Below are 17,153 nucleotides of genomic sequence, written 5' to 3' on the forward strand. Positions count from 1 at the left end.
TGCAGACTGTCTGACTCTACGCACACACTGCTTCAACAAAGCTCTCCCTTGTTCAACGCTAATTCGAGATTAGGCCTATCTTTCTTCTCTCGACTTCCGGCTGACCCATTATTTCCTGTTTCTCGCGGTCGCCGATATAAGCTCCTCGTTTGTAACTCGTACCCAGCATATTTTGCGGGACAAGGATGAGGATTGACGAATCAATGGGGAACTGCATTGTATGAATAAAAAACGTCGGGGAAATCTTTAGCAATTTTACGCTAATTGCTGGTGATAATGATTTTGGTCGAATTCGAATTACGGCACTTGAGCGTGTGAATTATCAAAGCTTTTATCAAACCGTTGACGTCTTTGGTGAGGGTAAAAATATATGGAAAGGTGAAAAAATCGAAGGGCCACAATATCGAATTTTTGAAAAAGCGAAAACTTGATACACAAAATTTACAAATGTCGAAAATCGAAGTTTGGAGAAGTAAAAGATTAGAATGGTCAGAACATAGAATGCCAACTGAAGAATCATCAGAATTTTGCTGTTACGTGTTTCAACCTTTCCATACTTTGTCTTCCTGTATTTCGATTCACCATGTTTTCAACTTTGTGTACTTGAACTTTCCACATTTTTAAATTCCACGAATGAAAAGTCGATATGCTGGTCCTTCTATGTACGTATATGCTCAGATTCATTAGTACATTGTCTGGTAAAGATGTTTTTTCATTCCAGTTAACCATCGGCATTGACTAAAATAACGTTCATGAAGATTTTTGAAACGTTGATTGATTTTCCTCTAACTTTCGATTCAGATGCCGGACGGAACTCATTTATCTCATTTACACACCTAATTCTTTGCGCCACAATTATACACGTATTCCGATTTCTATCAATCCTTTGAACTTTTGCTCCTCTTTCTTCGCCTCGTACACTTTCGCTGCGCGAATATCGCTGCCTGCTCTCCCAGATCATTTAATTGAACGGTGCAGACGAAGCGCGAAAACGGGGTTTCGCAACCCTTCGCGTGCAGAGCCAATGCACCCCTGCAGAGTCGCGCCGCCGCCGCCGCCGCCGTCCATTAATAATACAACCGTATACCCATATTGGACACAATTCACCTTGAAATTAACTGAAATTACTGGTACCCGATTGCTAAACCCTTGTGCCAAATTGACTTCGAAATTGACAATTCGCCCCTCGAGTTATACTATGTGGCGAAGAAAAGTCATCAGCTTACGAGGCGCGAGTTATTCTACATCGAAAATTCGCCGACGATCAGATATTGTTTGTTCGTTTTATTCGTTACTTGAGGCGACACGAATCTTCTCACGTGAGATAAAAGTCTTCGGAATTTCGGAGCAGAATTAATCGTTTTGTAATCGCTTTGCTACATTGTGTAACAAAATATTATGAAATTTGTTAGTATGATGAACCCTAATTTAAGGGAAATTCAAGCATTAACCTCTCTGGGTATATACATACATATACATGTATAATAAGTACAGCATTTCACGTGTGTACAAACCGCGTGAAAATAACGGTAGAGATAATGCGAGTGAAACAGCGAGCAAATTTGTTAGCAGTCGCAGAATTTGCGTACAATAATGTATAAGCTGTAGAAAAAATATAGAAGAACAGAACCAAAGCGGGAATTTGTGCACGCGTATGTTCACGCATACAGTATCTTACAAGACGTTACACCCAGCCGTATGCATATTAACTAGGAAGAGTCTTGGCTCTTCTAATTGGAATCGTAACGAATAACAACAATAAGACAGTAGGACTACAACAATGCTAACGCCGAGGTTTTCTCGATCTGATAATGCGTCACGATTTGTTGGCTGAGTTTTAATTGATTTAATTACGCACCGTGAGTAGCATCGCCATGCATTCGTATATTGTACGGTGATATTATAATGAAAGTAAAAAGTTTCCGTTGAGACTGAGAAAAAAGAAAAAAAAAAAAAGAATCTTCCCAGCTGCCGAGGAAACGTTTATAACGTTTCTGGATTTTACACAGTGTTACCGGACGATTTCCATACAGTGATTTCCGGGTTAGACAGAATCACAGAAAAACACAACCGATCTCTGGAAATTACCTAGAACGCTGAAAAATAGTTACAAAATCAATGAAAAAGATTCGACATATCGATACGTTAACGAATCGAAACCATCTTACGTTTAACTGACTTTATTTATTTCCGATTTCGGTTATCTCGATCAAACTTCGAGTCGTTTGAATTCCTTTCATTTCACACAATTAGCGTTCCAACTGTCGAATTTACGACTTCCTCGTGCTGCGTTACGACTGTGTCTTTCTTTCTCCATACGCGATGCAGTCGCCGGCTAGATCCCTCGATTTATCGCCAAGTCAATACACGATAGAGTACACGGATTGGTTGATCGAGACCCTCTTGTACGTGGATAATATACGGCGTGTACAGTGTGATCAGGGATCCATACGTGCTCGTGTAATTTGCCGGTAATTTCGGCCCTGCTCCGCTCGAAACGACTCACGGTTAGATAGGTTATACGAGTGATGGATCTTTTCTCGCGAGAGGCGCATGTGCAGGAGGCAATTAAACCGATCGCCAAGCACCTGGCGACGCGAGCTCGCAACGAGTTCGACGATCGTTTCCTTTCCTTTTCTTTCGTGTCGTTTCATTTCGTTCATATTTCTCCACCATCGATTTGCGGGCAGAGTGTATGCGTGGATAAAAAAGAAAAAAAAAAAAAAGAGTAAGAAAATAAAAAAAAGTTAAGTAACTGGACTAAAACAAGTAGGAATGAACGGGAAAAGAAACGAAAACGCATCGTCTTAATCGACCACCGTGCAGGATCGTTGAATTTCGTTTTCGAAGACAGCTGAACGATCCCTGCATGCGCTGCAAGCGTCTCCAGATTCTCGTATGTGTGCACCTTGTGGATGGTTCTTTGTAACAGCGATGGCCACTGAACTGAAAATAATCGGCGCGACGATTAATCGAGTCCAAAAAAATAGTCGAACACGACTCGATTGAATCGGTAAAATTAATCGATTAATCGATTATTTCTTATCTCTTTGAAACGGTGCATATGAGACCAGAATTTCGTAAATTTCAGTATGTAGTTTGAAGAGTGGAAAAGTTTCTTGATAATTTATAGTTTCAGTAAAAATATTTTTCAATTTCACGTAAAAATATTTGTTTATCTTTCACTTATTGTATTAAATATGTACTAAGTAAGTGAGACAATGCTAATAATTAATACTTCAATCACACGAATTGAGGAAAAATAATCGAGTCGGTCGATTAATTGGGAAAAAGTAACCGATTTTATCGAAAGTGGATTATTTTTGGTCATTCTTAGGTTTTACAGAGAAAAGCGCTGGCGCTACCTTCCGAAAATCAAATCATCCACCTATTTTTTCAATTGTATTTATCAAATTTCAAAAGTGCAGCTTTGCCAAATGACTAGAATCATTTGTATAGAATTCTTTGAGTGACGGATACAGTAATTGTGTAACCTAAAATTAATTGTTTGATTGCTCGGAAGATTATCGTTCGTAATTATACCTACCGTGAAAAAACAATCACCTGACTCAATTTTATTTTCACTCTTTTCGATTGTACGAAAGAAATAACGCTTTGATAATAGGTATGATAATCTTGATATTCTTCATTTATTGATCTTGCGTCAAATTGAGCTTCGCGGCCATATTGAATTCGTTTACTCAGTTGACGATTTTCGCGTCTTTTTTACCGAACGTGAAAGTAGCCAATTCCGCCACTAAATGTTGGAAATTTATAAGAAACTTGAATCAATTGTATCGATATTCATCTATACATTAATTCGAACTACTCTTATCGATTTTTGGTACTTTAGAAATCGTTCGCGCTGCGTATTGACATTGATTCGATATTATTTCGATTTGTCATTTCCCGTTCGCATTGCAGAGCACCATAGGCACACGATGACCGAAATAGATATATCTGGAGAGGTTCTGGGCCAATCTGCTTTACCATGCGAGTAGGGGCTACAGGGTGTCTTTCACCGGCAGCCCCCACTCGCATGGTAAAGAAGATTGGCTCTGAATCCCCCCCCCCCCTATATACTCACTGACCGGCGGTGGAAATATGACGGTTCGACTAGTGCAGGTATTATACGAGTTAAGCGTTTAAGTGCGTTTCTTGTTTTCGGTGTAACCCGAAGCTAAGCGGGTTAAAGGATCACGCGGATATAAGCGGCCCGCGTAAGCCACAATCTGCAGACCCTGGTCCGCCTGAGAAACGTCTGCGGGATAGAACGAGATGCAGCGTGTAAGACGAGCAGTCTAGAAGGGGGGGTGGGGGGGGGGGGTGACTAGGGATGAAAAATTGGATTTACAAATCGGTCCCGCCTGTTGCTGAATCCGCAACGCGACAAAAAACGCGGCGAGTTCGTTTATCGCGAACTATTGACGAGGTAAAATTTCCTGGCGGGAGTTGAGCCAAATGTACCGCATGTGTAAGCGATTGTTTGGTTGTCTTCGTAACTTGTATGTAAAAAAGCAAGGAATCAAATCCTTTTCCGTGTAATAAACAAGCAGTGTTGAAAATTTTACTGGCAAAGAAAGATAAACGGTTTTATCTATCGCTTCAACTAAATAAATATAAATGAATGTAATAATTCTCACACAATTTGTAAAGATGTGAATTAAGCATAGCCACAGTATTAAAATCAATTTAAAACGAATTTGCAATACGACGCAACAATATTGCAAGAAATTTACGAACCTTGGGGGTCCCGCAATACAACGTGATGTTTAAACCGGTCTTATAATTGCTAGGTTATACTCCGTTCGATGGTCTCTGATCCCACGGCGCGAACTCGACTTTTAACTTTTCGTCTAACGCAACGGGAAGGTTTCTTCCAAGCGCACAGACAGCTGCCACGCTATGCCTGCTTTGTCGAAATATCATGTCCTCATTGTTTCGCATCAAGAGCTACAAGCGCGTCATCTCCGGCTTGCAATGCGCGTGAGACCATGACCCCCGCTTCTTTTTTCCACCAGGCCATCATTTTTGCACTCGCATTTCCGCGGTTCGCCTGGACAAACATGCCTGTACCTCGGAGGAAGTTATCGAGAGATGTAAACCGTTCTTGTGGCTGTTTGTACGGTGCCGCGTTGAATCCTCGCGGCTGCTGCACGACGGACGCAATTATTCCCTCTTTTCTACGATTCCTTTGGTCATTCTGTATTTCTTATCTTCCGCAGCACGATGCTTTTGCACAGCATACCAAGCTCCCCGTTAGCCATTAGAATCATCCGCCTCCAAGACTGGAATGTGAACGAGGATAGTTTTTTTCCACCGCCGTAACGTTTCTTGTTGTATGTAGGTTATACTGCGCGGATATAGAAATCGTGGGATCTTCTCCTTTCGCATATCGGACGAATCACTCGCGCGCAATTACACACTTTACACCCGAGGGTTTGAATCAATCATCGGAAGACCATCGAGTGTAATCTGACAGGAAACCAGAACGAGCGTAGAAAGTGGAACAAAATCAAGCAGACTTAACGTTTCAAGTAGAATTCCACCTTCCTACGATATTTGAATGCGTAGGGATTGGACTGATTGAGAATAGCGCGTGCGACCGGAGTTTGCTAGGATTAATTGTCAGAGCTAGGCGACGACGATTCTCGGGTAATCCGGTAACTCGATGCCGGGTGTCTCTAACGACAGTAACTCTCTACCATTGTGCAGCTCCAGGCCCGGGAGACCCCCGAAAAGAGCCTCCGTCGGCCTCAGCCTTGCCGCCAGCCACCTCGCAGCCGCTGCCGGACACCATCCTCATCATCCCCTCAAGAAACACCGCATGGACAACGGCGACTACTACGAGAATGGGCATCTAGGTGAGGAGAATCATTATTTATACCATTATCATGTGACTAACGAGTACCTGTAACGCATACCGTAGAATGTGAGAAAAGAGGTGTCTACTCCGTCGTTTCAAGTTCAATTTACCTTGTCCTTCGGGTTTTTGCACAGTACGTGTAATACATTGCACGCAATGGTAAATGATTCCAAGTCGAGATAACTGCTGCGCCAAGCTTACATCACTTCGATAAGTACCGAATGCTCGACTATCACGTTCAATCGATACATGGTAAGTGTACCAGTTATTGACATCTTTAAACCCAGTCATTGACCCTTGCAGTTTCCAAAATTGTGAATTGACGGCACAAATTGTAAACTTCTCGATGAGTAAACCAATCAAACCGGAGGTTTAGACACTACAAATTTATGTTTTAGTAATTTTAAAACTAAGGATCAAACAGATACGACCCAAGAAGGCTAATGATTGGGACAGGGTCAACAACTGGTACACTTACTCTCAACCTTTTCAACCAAGACAAACGATCCTGGCTTCAATCAGTGGAGTGATCAACACGTCAAACGACGCGACCGATCCGTCCTCTGGTTGGTTCTCCACTTTGGCGGTTCGCGAATCGGTGCCACAACGCAATGACATTACATTCCGTTTATTTCTCTCTAGTTCTAAAGTATAACTGCAGCATGTGCATACGTATAATGCATGCAAATATTGGGACATGCAAACACCGTAGGCACCGGCATTTGATTACGATCGCGTTGACCCCACTGCAGCGCACCGTTGCAATCAAATCAATTAATTAGGGGAATCAAACGCACTTGGAGTAAGCAAATTAACTGCAGCAACTGCACGCACTACGTGTTGCGGCTTGCGGCTTGCGGCTGCGCCCAGTCGCCCCGTTTCTAGATGCACAAGTTATGAGCGTCCCATGCACATTGCACACCGTACGTATGCAGGTATACACCGTGTTGAATACATCGGAATGTAGGATCGCTGATATTTACCGCAAACGAACGGTCCTCTGGAGCAGAAAAGACTTCAGAAGCGGTGCAGAAACAGCCGGACTCGAATGGCGTTGTAATCGTCGCGATTGAATCGTTTTGAAGCTCAGTTTGACACGGAGAGAACAAAAGAGGCACGTCAGGTTTTTTGATAAAATCTACTTCGTGAAATGCAGAATTTACTCTAGAATCGACAGTGAAAACCACTGCAACACACTGTGTGTATAAAAAAAATACAGTAAACATGGATATTTTGTTTTTGTATAAAAAATTTTGATATTTCCCTCTTTTCCCGAAGTTTTCAGTAAAATCTGCTAATTTTCTTCTCTCCGTTAACGGCTGAACCGCGGAGAATCTGCAGTTTTCGAGTTTATCAATTTCCGCTCAGCCGACGTATGAACGACTAATTGAAGTTAACTCTTTTAATGCTGTACGAGTATACAACCGGAATACCGTGTTTAAATAATAAATCATAGATGTGACGCGCGGGGTTGCGCAATCAATTTTACGAGCAAATACTGCGCTCCGCGAGTTGAGTAATGAATTAATAGTGCATGCAGGGTTTGTACGCAGTACGTAGTATTCGGGTTGTTACGCCGCTGGTCAAAGCTTATACGTATACATGAGCGTTAAAACTTCATTCGAATATCCGCACGATCCGAGCATCCTGCACAATGATCACGAAATTGTTTCATTACTCTCCGAACGGTAATAATAGTTCTAGTTTTCGGTATTTACATTTGCCTGGCGGTAACCACGAAGCTGTTGGCACAATACACGAGAGAGTTGGCAAGAAAATTTCGAACTGCACTGATAACGCGCAGCGTTGCAGCATATCTCTACGTTACATTCGATTCGATCTCATTAGGGCGGCATTTCCCATAACCGTAATTAATAAAACGAACAACCTCGATCAATTTGCGATATAGGTTCGTACACACGTAGGGACATCATACAAGCGTGCGGTCTATGGCATACCCATTCAGGGAGGACAATGGGAACACAATAGCTGTTCATTGTTGCCGATACGCATCTATGCTGTCTCTACGAAATTAAAAGTGATGAGAAAAATAAATAGCGAGTGCTGCACACATCGGGGAAAACGGCGGGAAGGGGGGGGGAGGATTGTTTAACTGCCGGCGTCGCCGCGTGTCTGACGGCGGGGCGAAGAGGTGCGGTAAGAGAGAGAAAGAGAGAGAGTGGTGGATAGATAAAGAGAGAAACGGAACAAAAGCCCGCTGTGAGCTGCAGCTACGCTATCGCCCTCGAGCAGTTTCCTTCCTTTCTCTTTACAGAGACCTGGGTTAGGTTGTAGTATCAATGCACACTGGAGTACTCGGTACAGTGCAGTGTGCAATGTAACAACACGTATGTAATAATTCGCGGCCAAGAGAAGCGCGTCAGGTCACGATAGACGAGCAGTCAAGTAAGTAGAAGAGGGATGGGTAGACTGACGTTTAGGCATGGAATAGGCAGCCGATTGTCAAGCTTCACGACACGACGGCACGTCCTTCGTCAAAACCGACCGACTAATTGATGAGCGCACGCCACGCTATCTTCTCACTCTTACGCCTCGCGCCTCGTCGACCATCACGACTAGATTATAACCAAGTGTTTTCCTTGGCTTCTACTGTTTTTAACGAAGGGTTATTTCCTCTGACGAATCGATCCTGTAACACCCGGTTCAATTCTCCCTCGTACGTGGTCTCACATTCACTCGGAAATGGATGGACGACATCACTATTATCATGGTACCGTCAGTGAGTCACGTCTCATTCTTTCAACAGTCAATGCAAAATCGAGACTCTTCGTTCCTACACTTTGTATACTGGGGAATGATCGGAGACCACATTGTCAAGAGATGATACTCGTCCACGAATCATAAGCTGGCAGAAGGTAGGCAGGCAGGCGGGTAGTATTAGCCAGGTTTTATTGCTACAAGCTAGGCAGAGCGGCGAACCGAGGACCGGGAACAGTTAATCAATGCTTTTATGAGCGGTGCACACCCACGCGCGAGTTGTACCAGCGCCAAGCCCAACATCGGCCGACACTCTGTTCATCGCCTCATTATATACCAGATTGATGTCTAATATAGTCACACCGTTCTTCCCCCGGACAGAATTCACCTATGCCAGGACGTTTTTCACCTTCATCGATATCGCTTCCCGAGACGAAAATTTCAGACCCCAAGAAAAATGTCAACGTTTTCTAAACCTATCTAAGACCATTTTCTTCGTTAGGGAAATCCTGAGTGAAAAGGACCTAATTCCAACACCTCAAAACTGTGCACAAGTCCCGATTCCGAGATGTGCTTCAGGTTTCAATCAGAACCAAAATTCGGACTCGTTCGATCCGCGTAATTAAGGTTCACTTAGAATATTTGAGACCTGGATGGTGCAGATGAGACCTAAATTCGTACTACATTCCAAGATTTCGACTCGGATCTGCACTTTCCACGCAACTTTGTACATTTCGAAGCAGTTTGTCGATTACCGCAGTCCAGTGACATGACTTTTTCATCGCACTTTCCGAGGGTGCACGATTCTTCTCGCACCCCGCGGTTTCCGAAGTTTCGAGAGTTTTACACCGGCACTGAAAGGGCTTGAGGCGGCACGCGATGAAGGTATCAGCAGCGTACCTGAGGGTCGCCGTGCGTGCGGAGAAGGGCGACTTTGTGTGGGATCGTGGGACAATAATTTGCTAATTTGCGATCCAAATGGCCCGGGGCCACGACATTAGGGCGAGCCTGGTGTACGTCCGGGTGGCGGAGCGGCGGTTAGCCGTAGTAAAGTATTTAACAAATTAGGAAACACCGATTCACCCGCCGGCCCAAATCCATGGTATAAGAGACTTAGCGGTTACGGGGACTGCAGGGGCTGCTTGGCCCCGGTCACGGGACTCGGACGCCTCGCGTTTCCCCGTTCGCAAAACCATCGAAGGAATGCGAACCACTGGAAGTGTGGAATTTTCACCCCGTCCGCGTGGTTGGATTACGTATGATTTAAACTCGCCTCGAAATTTATCTGCGAGAAATACAATACCGAAATACCGGGCATTTATTTAATTAAGACTGGATGGAATTGAAGTTTCGGGGTTCCTAATTCGTTCAACCCTTTCCCGCATTATCTTACCTACTTCTCTCGGATTATTTTCACCCTTGTATATTCTCCCTTCGGTTTTACTCCCTTCGACGAGTCCTGTCTCTCTGACGTTGCATCTTTTGACCATAGATATAAAGTTACAACGGTCATCATCAAAGGAAACGAATCTACGACGTTTGTTTTGACTTTGGAAAAAGTTAACTTCACCGTTAATTGCAAACGGGGTAGATCATTCGAGCCTAATTGGAAGAAGAAGCGAAACACGAGATGAAGACGAACGAGATGAAGTCGAGCCTGCCCGAGGGATGCGAAGGACAATTTCGCGCCGATCCCTCGCCCGGTGTTTCCATCTTGTGTCATTAAATATGTAAAGAGAAAGGGGCGGTTCCGGTCTGTCCACACGTCATTCGATATTGTTTTGCGCTTTAAGTACGATACATGCGGTGAACGCGTGGGTGGATGGCGTGCGTCATTTGTTTGCCTTGCGTGGGTTACACCGATTACGGTACTGGGAAATGCGAAGTACAGAGACAGTATATTTCAGACACGTGCATGACATACGTGCATGCAGATGCACACACACGCACACACGTACACGTAACACATACCCGGATGATATTGCGAGTACCTTTTTCACCTTTGCGATTATTTTGGCGTATAATTTTGTGTACAATTTAAATTCTAGCAAATTTTTCCGATTCCATTTCTCTCTTTATCTCGATCGTTTGTCATTTGGCAAATAAAAGACTCGCCAAGATAACGCGGCGCGATCTGTGACGTGTAACGCGTGATCGTTACACGCAACACATACATACATACACACTTATATTCGCAACCACGCAGCCGTGCAATTTGAACGGAGCCCTCTTTTTCGGGAAGCATTTCGGTTATAAATACTTTGATATCTTCATTTACTCGATTGGCCCGGGGGAGGGGAAAAAAATTGCGAAACGAGAATTTTCGCGGCTGATTTAAGAGGCACTAAAACTATAACACTGTTACCAAAATGAAGAGGTTTAATGCTCGAGGGCCAATTAGATTTTTATTTTTGCACAGCTATCGTAAAAACGATCAAGCTTCTCGCGCACGCAGCCATTGCAAGCCCTCTTATGTATTCGGACCAATTATACTTTCCGTTCCCTTATTCTCTCTCTCTCTCTCTCTCTCTCTCTCTTCCTCTTTTATTCTCCTTTCTTATAATGCTTTTGTTACCGGCATCCTGGTCAAGACTTTCAGCGCGCGCAACAAACTTGCGCAACGTTATGTCTCTCGTTAAATTTGAAATGGTAACACACACACACACACACACAGACAAACATACACGTGTATGATCTTTTGCCTCGAGAGCTGTTGTATAGAAATATACCTGCATCTTTTTTCTCGAGCTCTGATTTTGCAAGAGTTATATTCCGTCCCTACTGTATCTCAATCCGAAAGACACCGATGTTCGCGTCGTTACGACGTCTGCCGTTTGCATCGCCCAACGCGATCGTGAATCTGTCGATCAGTTTTCCTCTCTCTACGTCGTCTCATTCGTTTCCCAGAGTCCAGCGAGCAATTACAACCTGTACTCAGCGATCCTCCGAGTTCGTGGTTCGAGGCTTTCGAGTACACGGTGGTCCGAGTCCAACAACTTTTCATGGTTTCCGCGGGTCTTCCGCGATACACGTTTTCCCTCTCAGTCAGCCGTACCAGAGGCTGTAAACTCATCCTGGGTATAACGAACCGAAACGAGGAATCGTCGGTGGGTCAGGGCGAGCACGAGCCGATGCGGCGTGACGCGACTCTGCGACTACATCCCGAAGTCGTAAAGTCCGTCCATCCTTCCCCCCGCGACACGGGATATCGTGTGTACGCATGCCTCTTGCCTGATCCACGACTAAATTACACCCCGTCGAACGGAGCTGCGGCAGGGCGATGGTCAAGGGTGCGGGATCATTTTTATTGACCCCGAGGCCCGGGGGCGATTCACTTTAAAAATGTTCGCCCGAGAGAAACACGGCGCCGGGGAAGCGTTTCCGGTCGGAGAAACGGCGGAGGTGTGAAATATTAATATCTCAATTAACGTGTCTTACACTTACTGTCTTTGATACGGGGATGCGGATCGCGATCCAACGGACATATCTCTGGGTAAGAATCCTAACAAGCATCCAGCAGAGTGTCCGTAATTTCCTGTAATTAAAAAACCCCGGGTAATTGAGCAGAGGCGGGAAATATGTAACATGTGATACGGTTTGTACAGTATGTACAGTTTTCGATCCGCGTGCAGGCGTATCACGAGAGGAGAGGAAAGCAGGATTCATTCAACAATTTACTTGTTAGCAAAGTGCCCGACCGCACGCTCAATTAACCCGCGAATCAGAGCCGCTTTGTTTGAAAGTGGGAATTTTTGTAATCTACACCGGGTATTATATAGTGCTGGGTACGATACGCACACCGTCAAAACGGGGCATGCCGCGTTCGAGTGTTGGCCAAGGGCCGCCGGACGCGCGTTTGGAACGCCGCAAAAAAACAGCGAGAGAGTGAGAGAGGATACGAAAAAGTGGCGAGTCGGGGTTTGTTTTAATTGTAAGCGTTTTTATACCGCTCACGTTCGTACACGATAACGCCCCGTGAATCAAAAGGCTCGCCAATTTATCTCCGCGACAAAGTTTACATACGTTTCGTTAAAACGCAAAGGTGTATGTGGTAGGTATGCATATTGTATCAGTTGGCACGTTTCAAGGGATTCAGAGTGAAATGAGGGTCCTTCAAAAACAGCCGTTTGCTTGGAAAGTTTTGCAAAGAATTTTCTCCAAGGTATTTTTCAAGTTCTGCAATCATTCGAACTACGATCAATGATCACGTGATGTTCTTCACCCAATGCTTAGATCGCTTTGGTCGGTACAGCGAAGATGTCGAAAGAGTTCATTTCCGAATATCTGCATGTTTATTAGTGCGGATGAAGCGTAGCTGATCACCGGCGGTGATTTCAATGCTCACGACGGTGCTGAATGCCAGTGATCAAAAGCCTCGGGAATCTAGTGGCGACGTTTAAAACGGGAAATGGATATCGAGCAATGGCGTGGAGACAGCGTAACTCGTCAGGATTTTAACAGTACGGTAATTATCGTGTTGTGGATTTGACGAGGAATCCGTTTTTTGACGGGCTAACGGAGAGGCTGATCTTCCGATTTCCTTATCGAGATCTTCCAAGATAACTTTGCGCGCATTATGTCCGTCTAACGCGTTGCGGGCCGTCTTGACTGGTCATTTTTGTTTCCACTTTTGTTGTCGCCCTGTGTAAATCTAGTACCATGATCTTGAGATGTCGTCATGAGATGCGTGAACTGTATTCATATAATGCCGAGCGTCGAAACAAAAACCGATGATTATACAGGCCTGCAAAACAATAATTTTTTTTTTAGCTGCATGCGATGTTTTTGGTAAATGGTATGTTCTCGCGTGTGCCGAATCCAAGAATGACTTCCATTTGCCTACGTCACGTAAAGTATTTTTGCAAAATATTAGGCGTTTGCGTAAAAGAAGCGTAATAATATTGAAAAAAGCATCATTATACAACAATGAACTAAACAATATTTCTTGTACAATTGAACAAACAATTTCTTTACGAAATATATTTAACATACCGTGTTCATTCTTTTCGCGTATGAAACCTTGTCTTCTTCTCTTTGATACACCTCCGAACACGCTTTGGCTTACCATTTTCTCATTCTCCGTTTCCATTTATTCTTCAGTCTGACTCTAATACATTTTAAATGGAACTAAGAAATCACTTTTGCATAGGATTTTTACAATCGAGAATAGGATACCAGATTTCGAACTAAACGGGATTTTCATTCCAAATGAAACTACAAACACTAGTTCAAGAAAAAGACCAGAGCAGTCTTTTGGTCACAGACCTGTGTTATCGCCGTGTTTCAGGGTTAAAGTGACTGCCGAAGTGTGACAGAGCTCGTGAACTGTTACCGCACGACGAATGTTGTACGAAGCTGGCTTTTCTCAAACCGTGGGAGTCGGACTTTCTTGCGTTGGATATTGTAAACTCTCGGTACGCACGCCGCACGTACGGCGAGGGTCGGGAGTGTGTGAAATATACATATTTTTTCTCCGCCAACCGGAAGCCGGGAGCGTTGGGCTACAAATAGCCTTACACTTTACGCGATGTACGGGCGCAGCTCTTTACTTTAATTACGACGTAAAATGATAAACAATGTCCACAGATGGTCGCCCGCCTCGGGATCTGTGAGATTAAAGTGAGCTCGGCGGGCATGTCGCGGGTTTGAATCGCTCAACAGTTGGACTCATATGGCGCCCATCAAAAGACATAAACCTAGCCCCCATAAAAAGCCAATAAACCGACGATGCGCACCTACGTTCGGCTTCCACGCGTGCAGATATGACGCGATTTGACGAGCAAGCCTCAACCTCGGGGTAAAAATCCTCAACAGCCCCGTTCCCTCCAAACCTCCGGAGTTCCGTCGATCGGTTCGAGCCTTTAATCTCAAGGGTAAATCTGCGGCCGCGCAGCAGATCGGTATCAAAACTAAAAATCAAAACTAGCTTCCTCCGCAGGCCGAGGGCGAGGTTTCCGCTGCATCTGCTCATCTCATTCAATTTCCGCGGAAAAGGTTTCGTCCTTGAAGTCCAGGGTGGAGGTTCAGTCCCGCGTCTCCTGGCCCGTCAATACTTCGCAGTCCCGTTTCTCCCTTTCCCTCTCTTTTCGCTCCTTTTCCTTCTCCCTTGCACTCCCGTCGAACCGGTAGCGGCGTCTGTTGATCCGTAGCATAAACAAGGTATTGTATTTCGCAGGGGATCCTCCTATTATATCATATTTTGTTATTAATATTTTCCGACTGGCTGAGCTCGACGAGGAGACCGGCAGGTATAAGAGGACGCAGGAGCAGACCGAACGAAAGCGGACCCGTCCAAAATGGTTACAATTATTACTGCATCTTGCGGATGAAAGTTGGACTGCAGGTATGCGAATGCCGCTGCAGGATCACCGCGATGCCTACGCATTGAGACGTTTCTCTCCCCGGAGACGGTAAATCCGAAGTCCTCCGGCCGCCTCTGACTCAAGAACCGACAAATCTTCTTCTTCTTCTTCTTCTTCTTCGCATCTCGGCTCGTTTCTCTCAGCGTTTTAACGACGAAGAGATATCCTGGCGCGTGGACCTCGCGCGATCCTCGGATCGGCCAAGGACCACGGGAAGAGTTGCAGGTATTTGTTCTTCCATCCCGCTGCCATGCACCACGTCCGCAACCTCGTACGCCCCGGCGTCATCCGAGGGCAGTAAACCTTTTGATATATAGTCGAAACTTTTTAGAGTTCTGTCAGCCACGCCCACAATCAGCCTTACTGTTATTTACACTCCGTGTTGGGCTGCGATATTCACCGGGATATTCCTAAACCGAAACGCGGATGCGTTTTGTCTTCTTATTTCGCGACGGTAGTTTAGATTCGTCGAAATTGAATACCCGCTACAAAGATGACACGTTAACCTGCGCACACCTGGATTTCTCCCAAAATCGATAAGTAAATTCACTGTAATTATACACGCCTTCAAGTGTAACCCTATCATTGTGTTATCAATTGTTCGCAATTGCTAAAAAAAACTGTTTCAAACTCTGATTCACACAAAGCGTACGAAAAATCTCTCCTGGATCACTCACAAAATCACCATTCAATTTCGAAACATCTATCTTAGAAATCTGAGCCACATGATCGGAATCGCGAGGTTTGAAGAAGCATCGTTTGGCTCTAAATCGCAGATCTCAACCGCGTTTGGTTAGATAGAAGGGCACCCCCTCTTGTATGAATACGTAGGCGTTGAGAGGGTGTGTGAATATAATCCAATATCTGTACATACATGCATAAGGTATAAGTATTATACATGCATTGAGTCTGGTGCCGCGGCGCGGATGGATGGACACACACACACGCATATATATATATATATATATATATATATGTATATATATAGATATATATATATATATATATATATATAGATGCGAAAAAGGCGAAGCTGGCCCTCCGATCCGCACACGCTACGAATTTATGAAATTATGGCTGGTCGCCTTGGCCAAATTATCTATTTCAGACGTCCGCGCATCTACCCTACGGGCCTCGTTTGATTTCGGGTTCTGATCTGCGAGCATTCTTTGTTTCTTTGTTGTGCGAGCGGATTCATCCATAGCTATACGTGTATGTATGTATATTAATGCATATACCTATAACACTGCGAAAACGGCGTTGAGAACCGTGGATGAATGCGTGATGCATATTTTATTGTGAGATACAATATGAGTCAGGATCTTGTTCGTTCCGCCATCTTTGGCGCAGAAAAAATTCACTTGTTTTGACTGATTTCGATCATTCGGGAACAGATTATTTTTATTTCAAATGAAAAAGTGCACTGGAATCTAATAAATTCATTACGTTCTTTGGTCAATTATTTTTACCAACGATCCATGTAAATTACGTTTTATGACTATTCGGAGAATTGAGGCTCTTCTTAGAGTGTCGGTAAATTTTATTCGAATCAAGCGATCATTTTACAGACCTTAAGAGTCTATAATTATTCGAGTTATACTCTTCACGCGATGATTGGTTGTCGTTAGTGAAGGGGGGGGGGGGGGGGGGGGGATGTAACGATGCAATCGGTGCCTTGATCCTAGTAAATTCATGACACGTCTATAATACGTCCTATTTGAATAACTAAATTATTCATCGAACGAAGCAGATTGGAGTTAAAAAAAAATTTAGCGATCATCATTGGTCCACATAATGAGAAAATGAATACACGTTTGGTAGACTTTTGCGCTTTTGGTGGTAAAATTTAGCGAACTGGATTTGGCCGTGGTAAATGTTTATTTATAGTCAAATGATGCGCCGAGAAACCCCGCGTTTCATCATCCTTGCAGGAAGAGAAGAACCCGGGGGCCCTAAAAGATCCCGCGGACTGCGTTCCCACCCAACTTGGGTCCAGATTGGGCCAGGAATTAAGTGAACGCGCGAAGGTGTATGAGAAGCGAGAAGAAGGAGCTGCACGCATCGGTAAAAAAGACTCGTCATTCCAATCACCGAAAGCCAAATGAATGAAACGCGAGCGTCTCAGCGATAAAATACAATTTGAGCTAAAGACTGCCTCCATCTAGCCTCTCTTCTCCTCTCTCTCCTCTCCCCATCTCGTTCCTCTT

General features: G+C 44.4%; 1 protein-coding gene across 3 annotated transcripts in view; it reads left to right on the forward strand.

Annotated features, from left to right (window-relative positions):
- Nucleotides 1-17,153, forward strand: part of LOC124300453 (dachshund homolog 2) — a 183,754-nt gene that overhangs the window by 73,315 nt on the left and 93,286 nt on the right. For 2 of the 3 annotated variants that reach the window (XM_046754579.1, XM_046754581.1), the window contains one exon: nt 5,722-5,864. In XM_046754579.1, coding sequence (XP_046610535.1) covers nt 5,722-5,864 — 143 coding nt within the window. Of the gene's footprint in view, nt 1-5,715; nt 5,865-17,153 lie in introns of all 3 variants that reach the window. The other variant, XM_046754580.1, reaches the window with a different exon arrangement.

This window comes from Neodiprion virginianus, chromosome 3 (genome assembly GCF_021901495.1).
Source record: "Neodiprion virginianus isolate iyNeoVirg1 chromosome 3, iyNeoVirg1.1, whole genome shotgun sequence".
Classification (NCBI taxonomy): domain Eukaryota; kingdom Metazoa; phylum Arthropoda; class Insecta; order Hymenoptera; family Diprionidae; genus Neodiprion; species Neodiprion virginianus.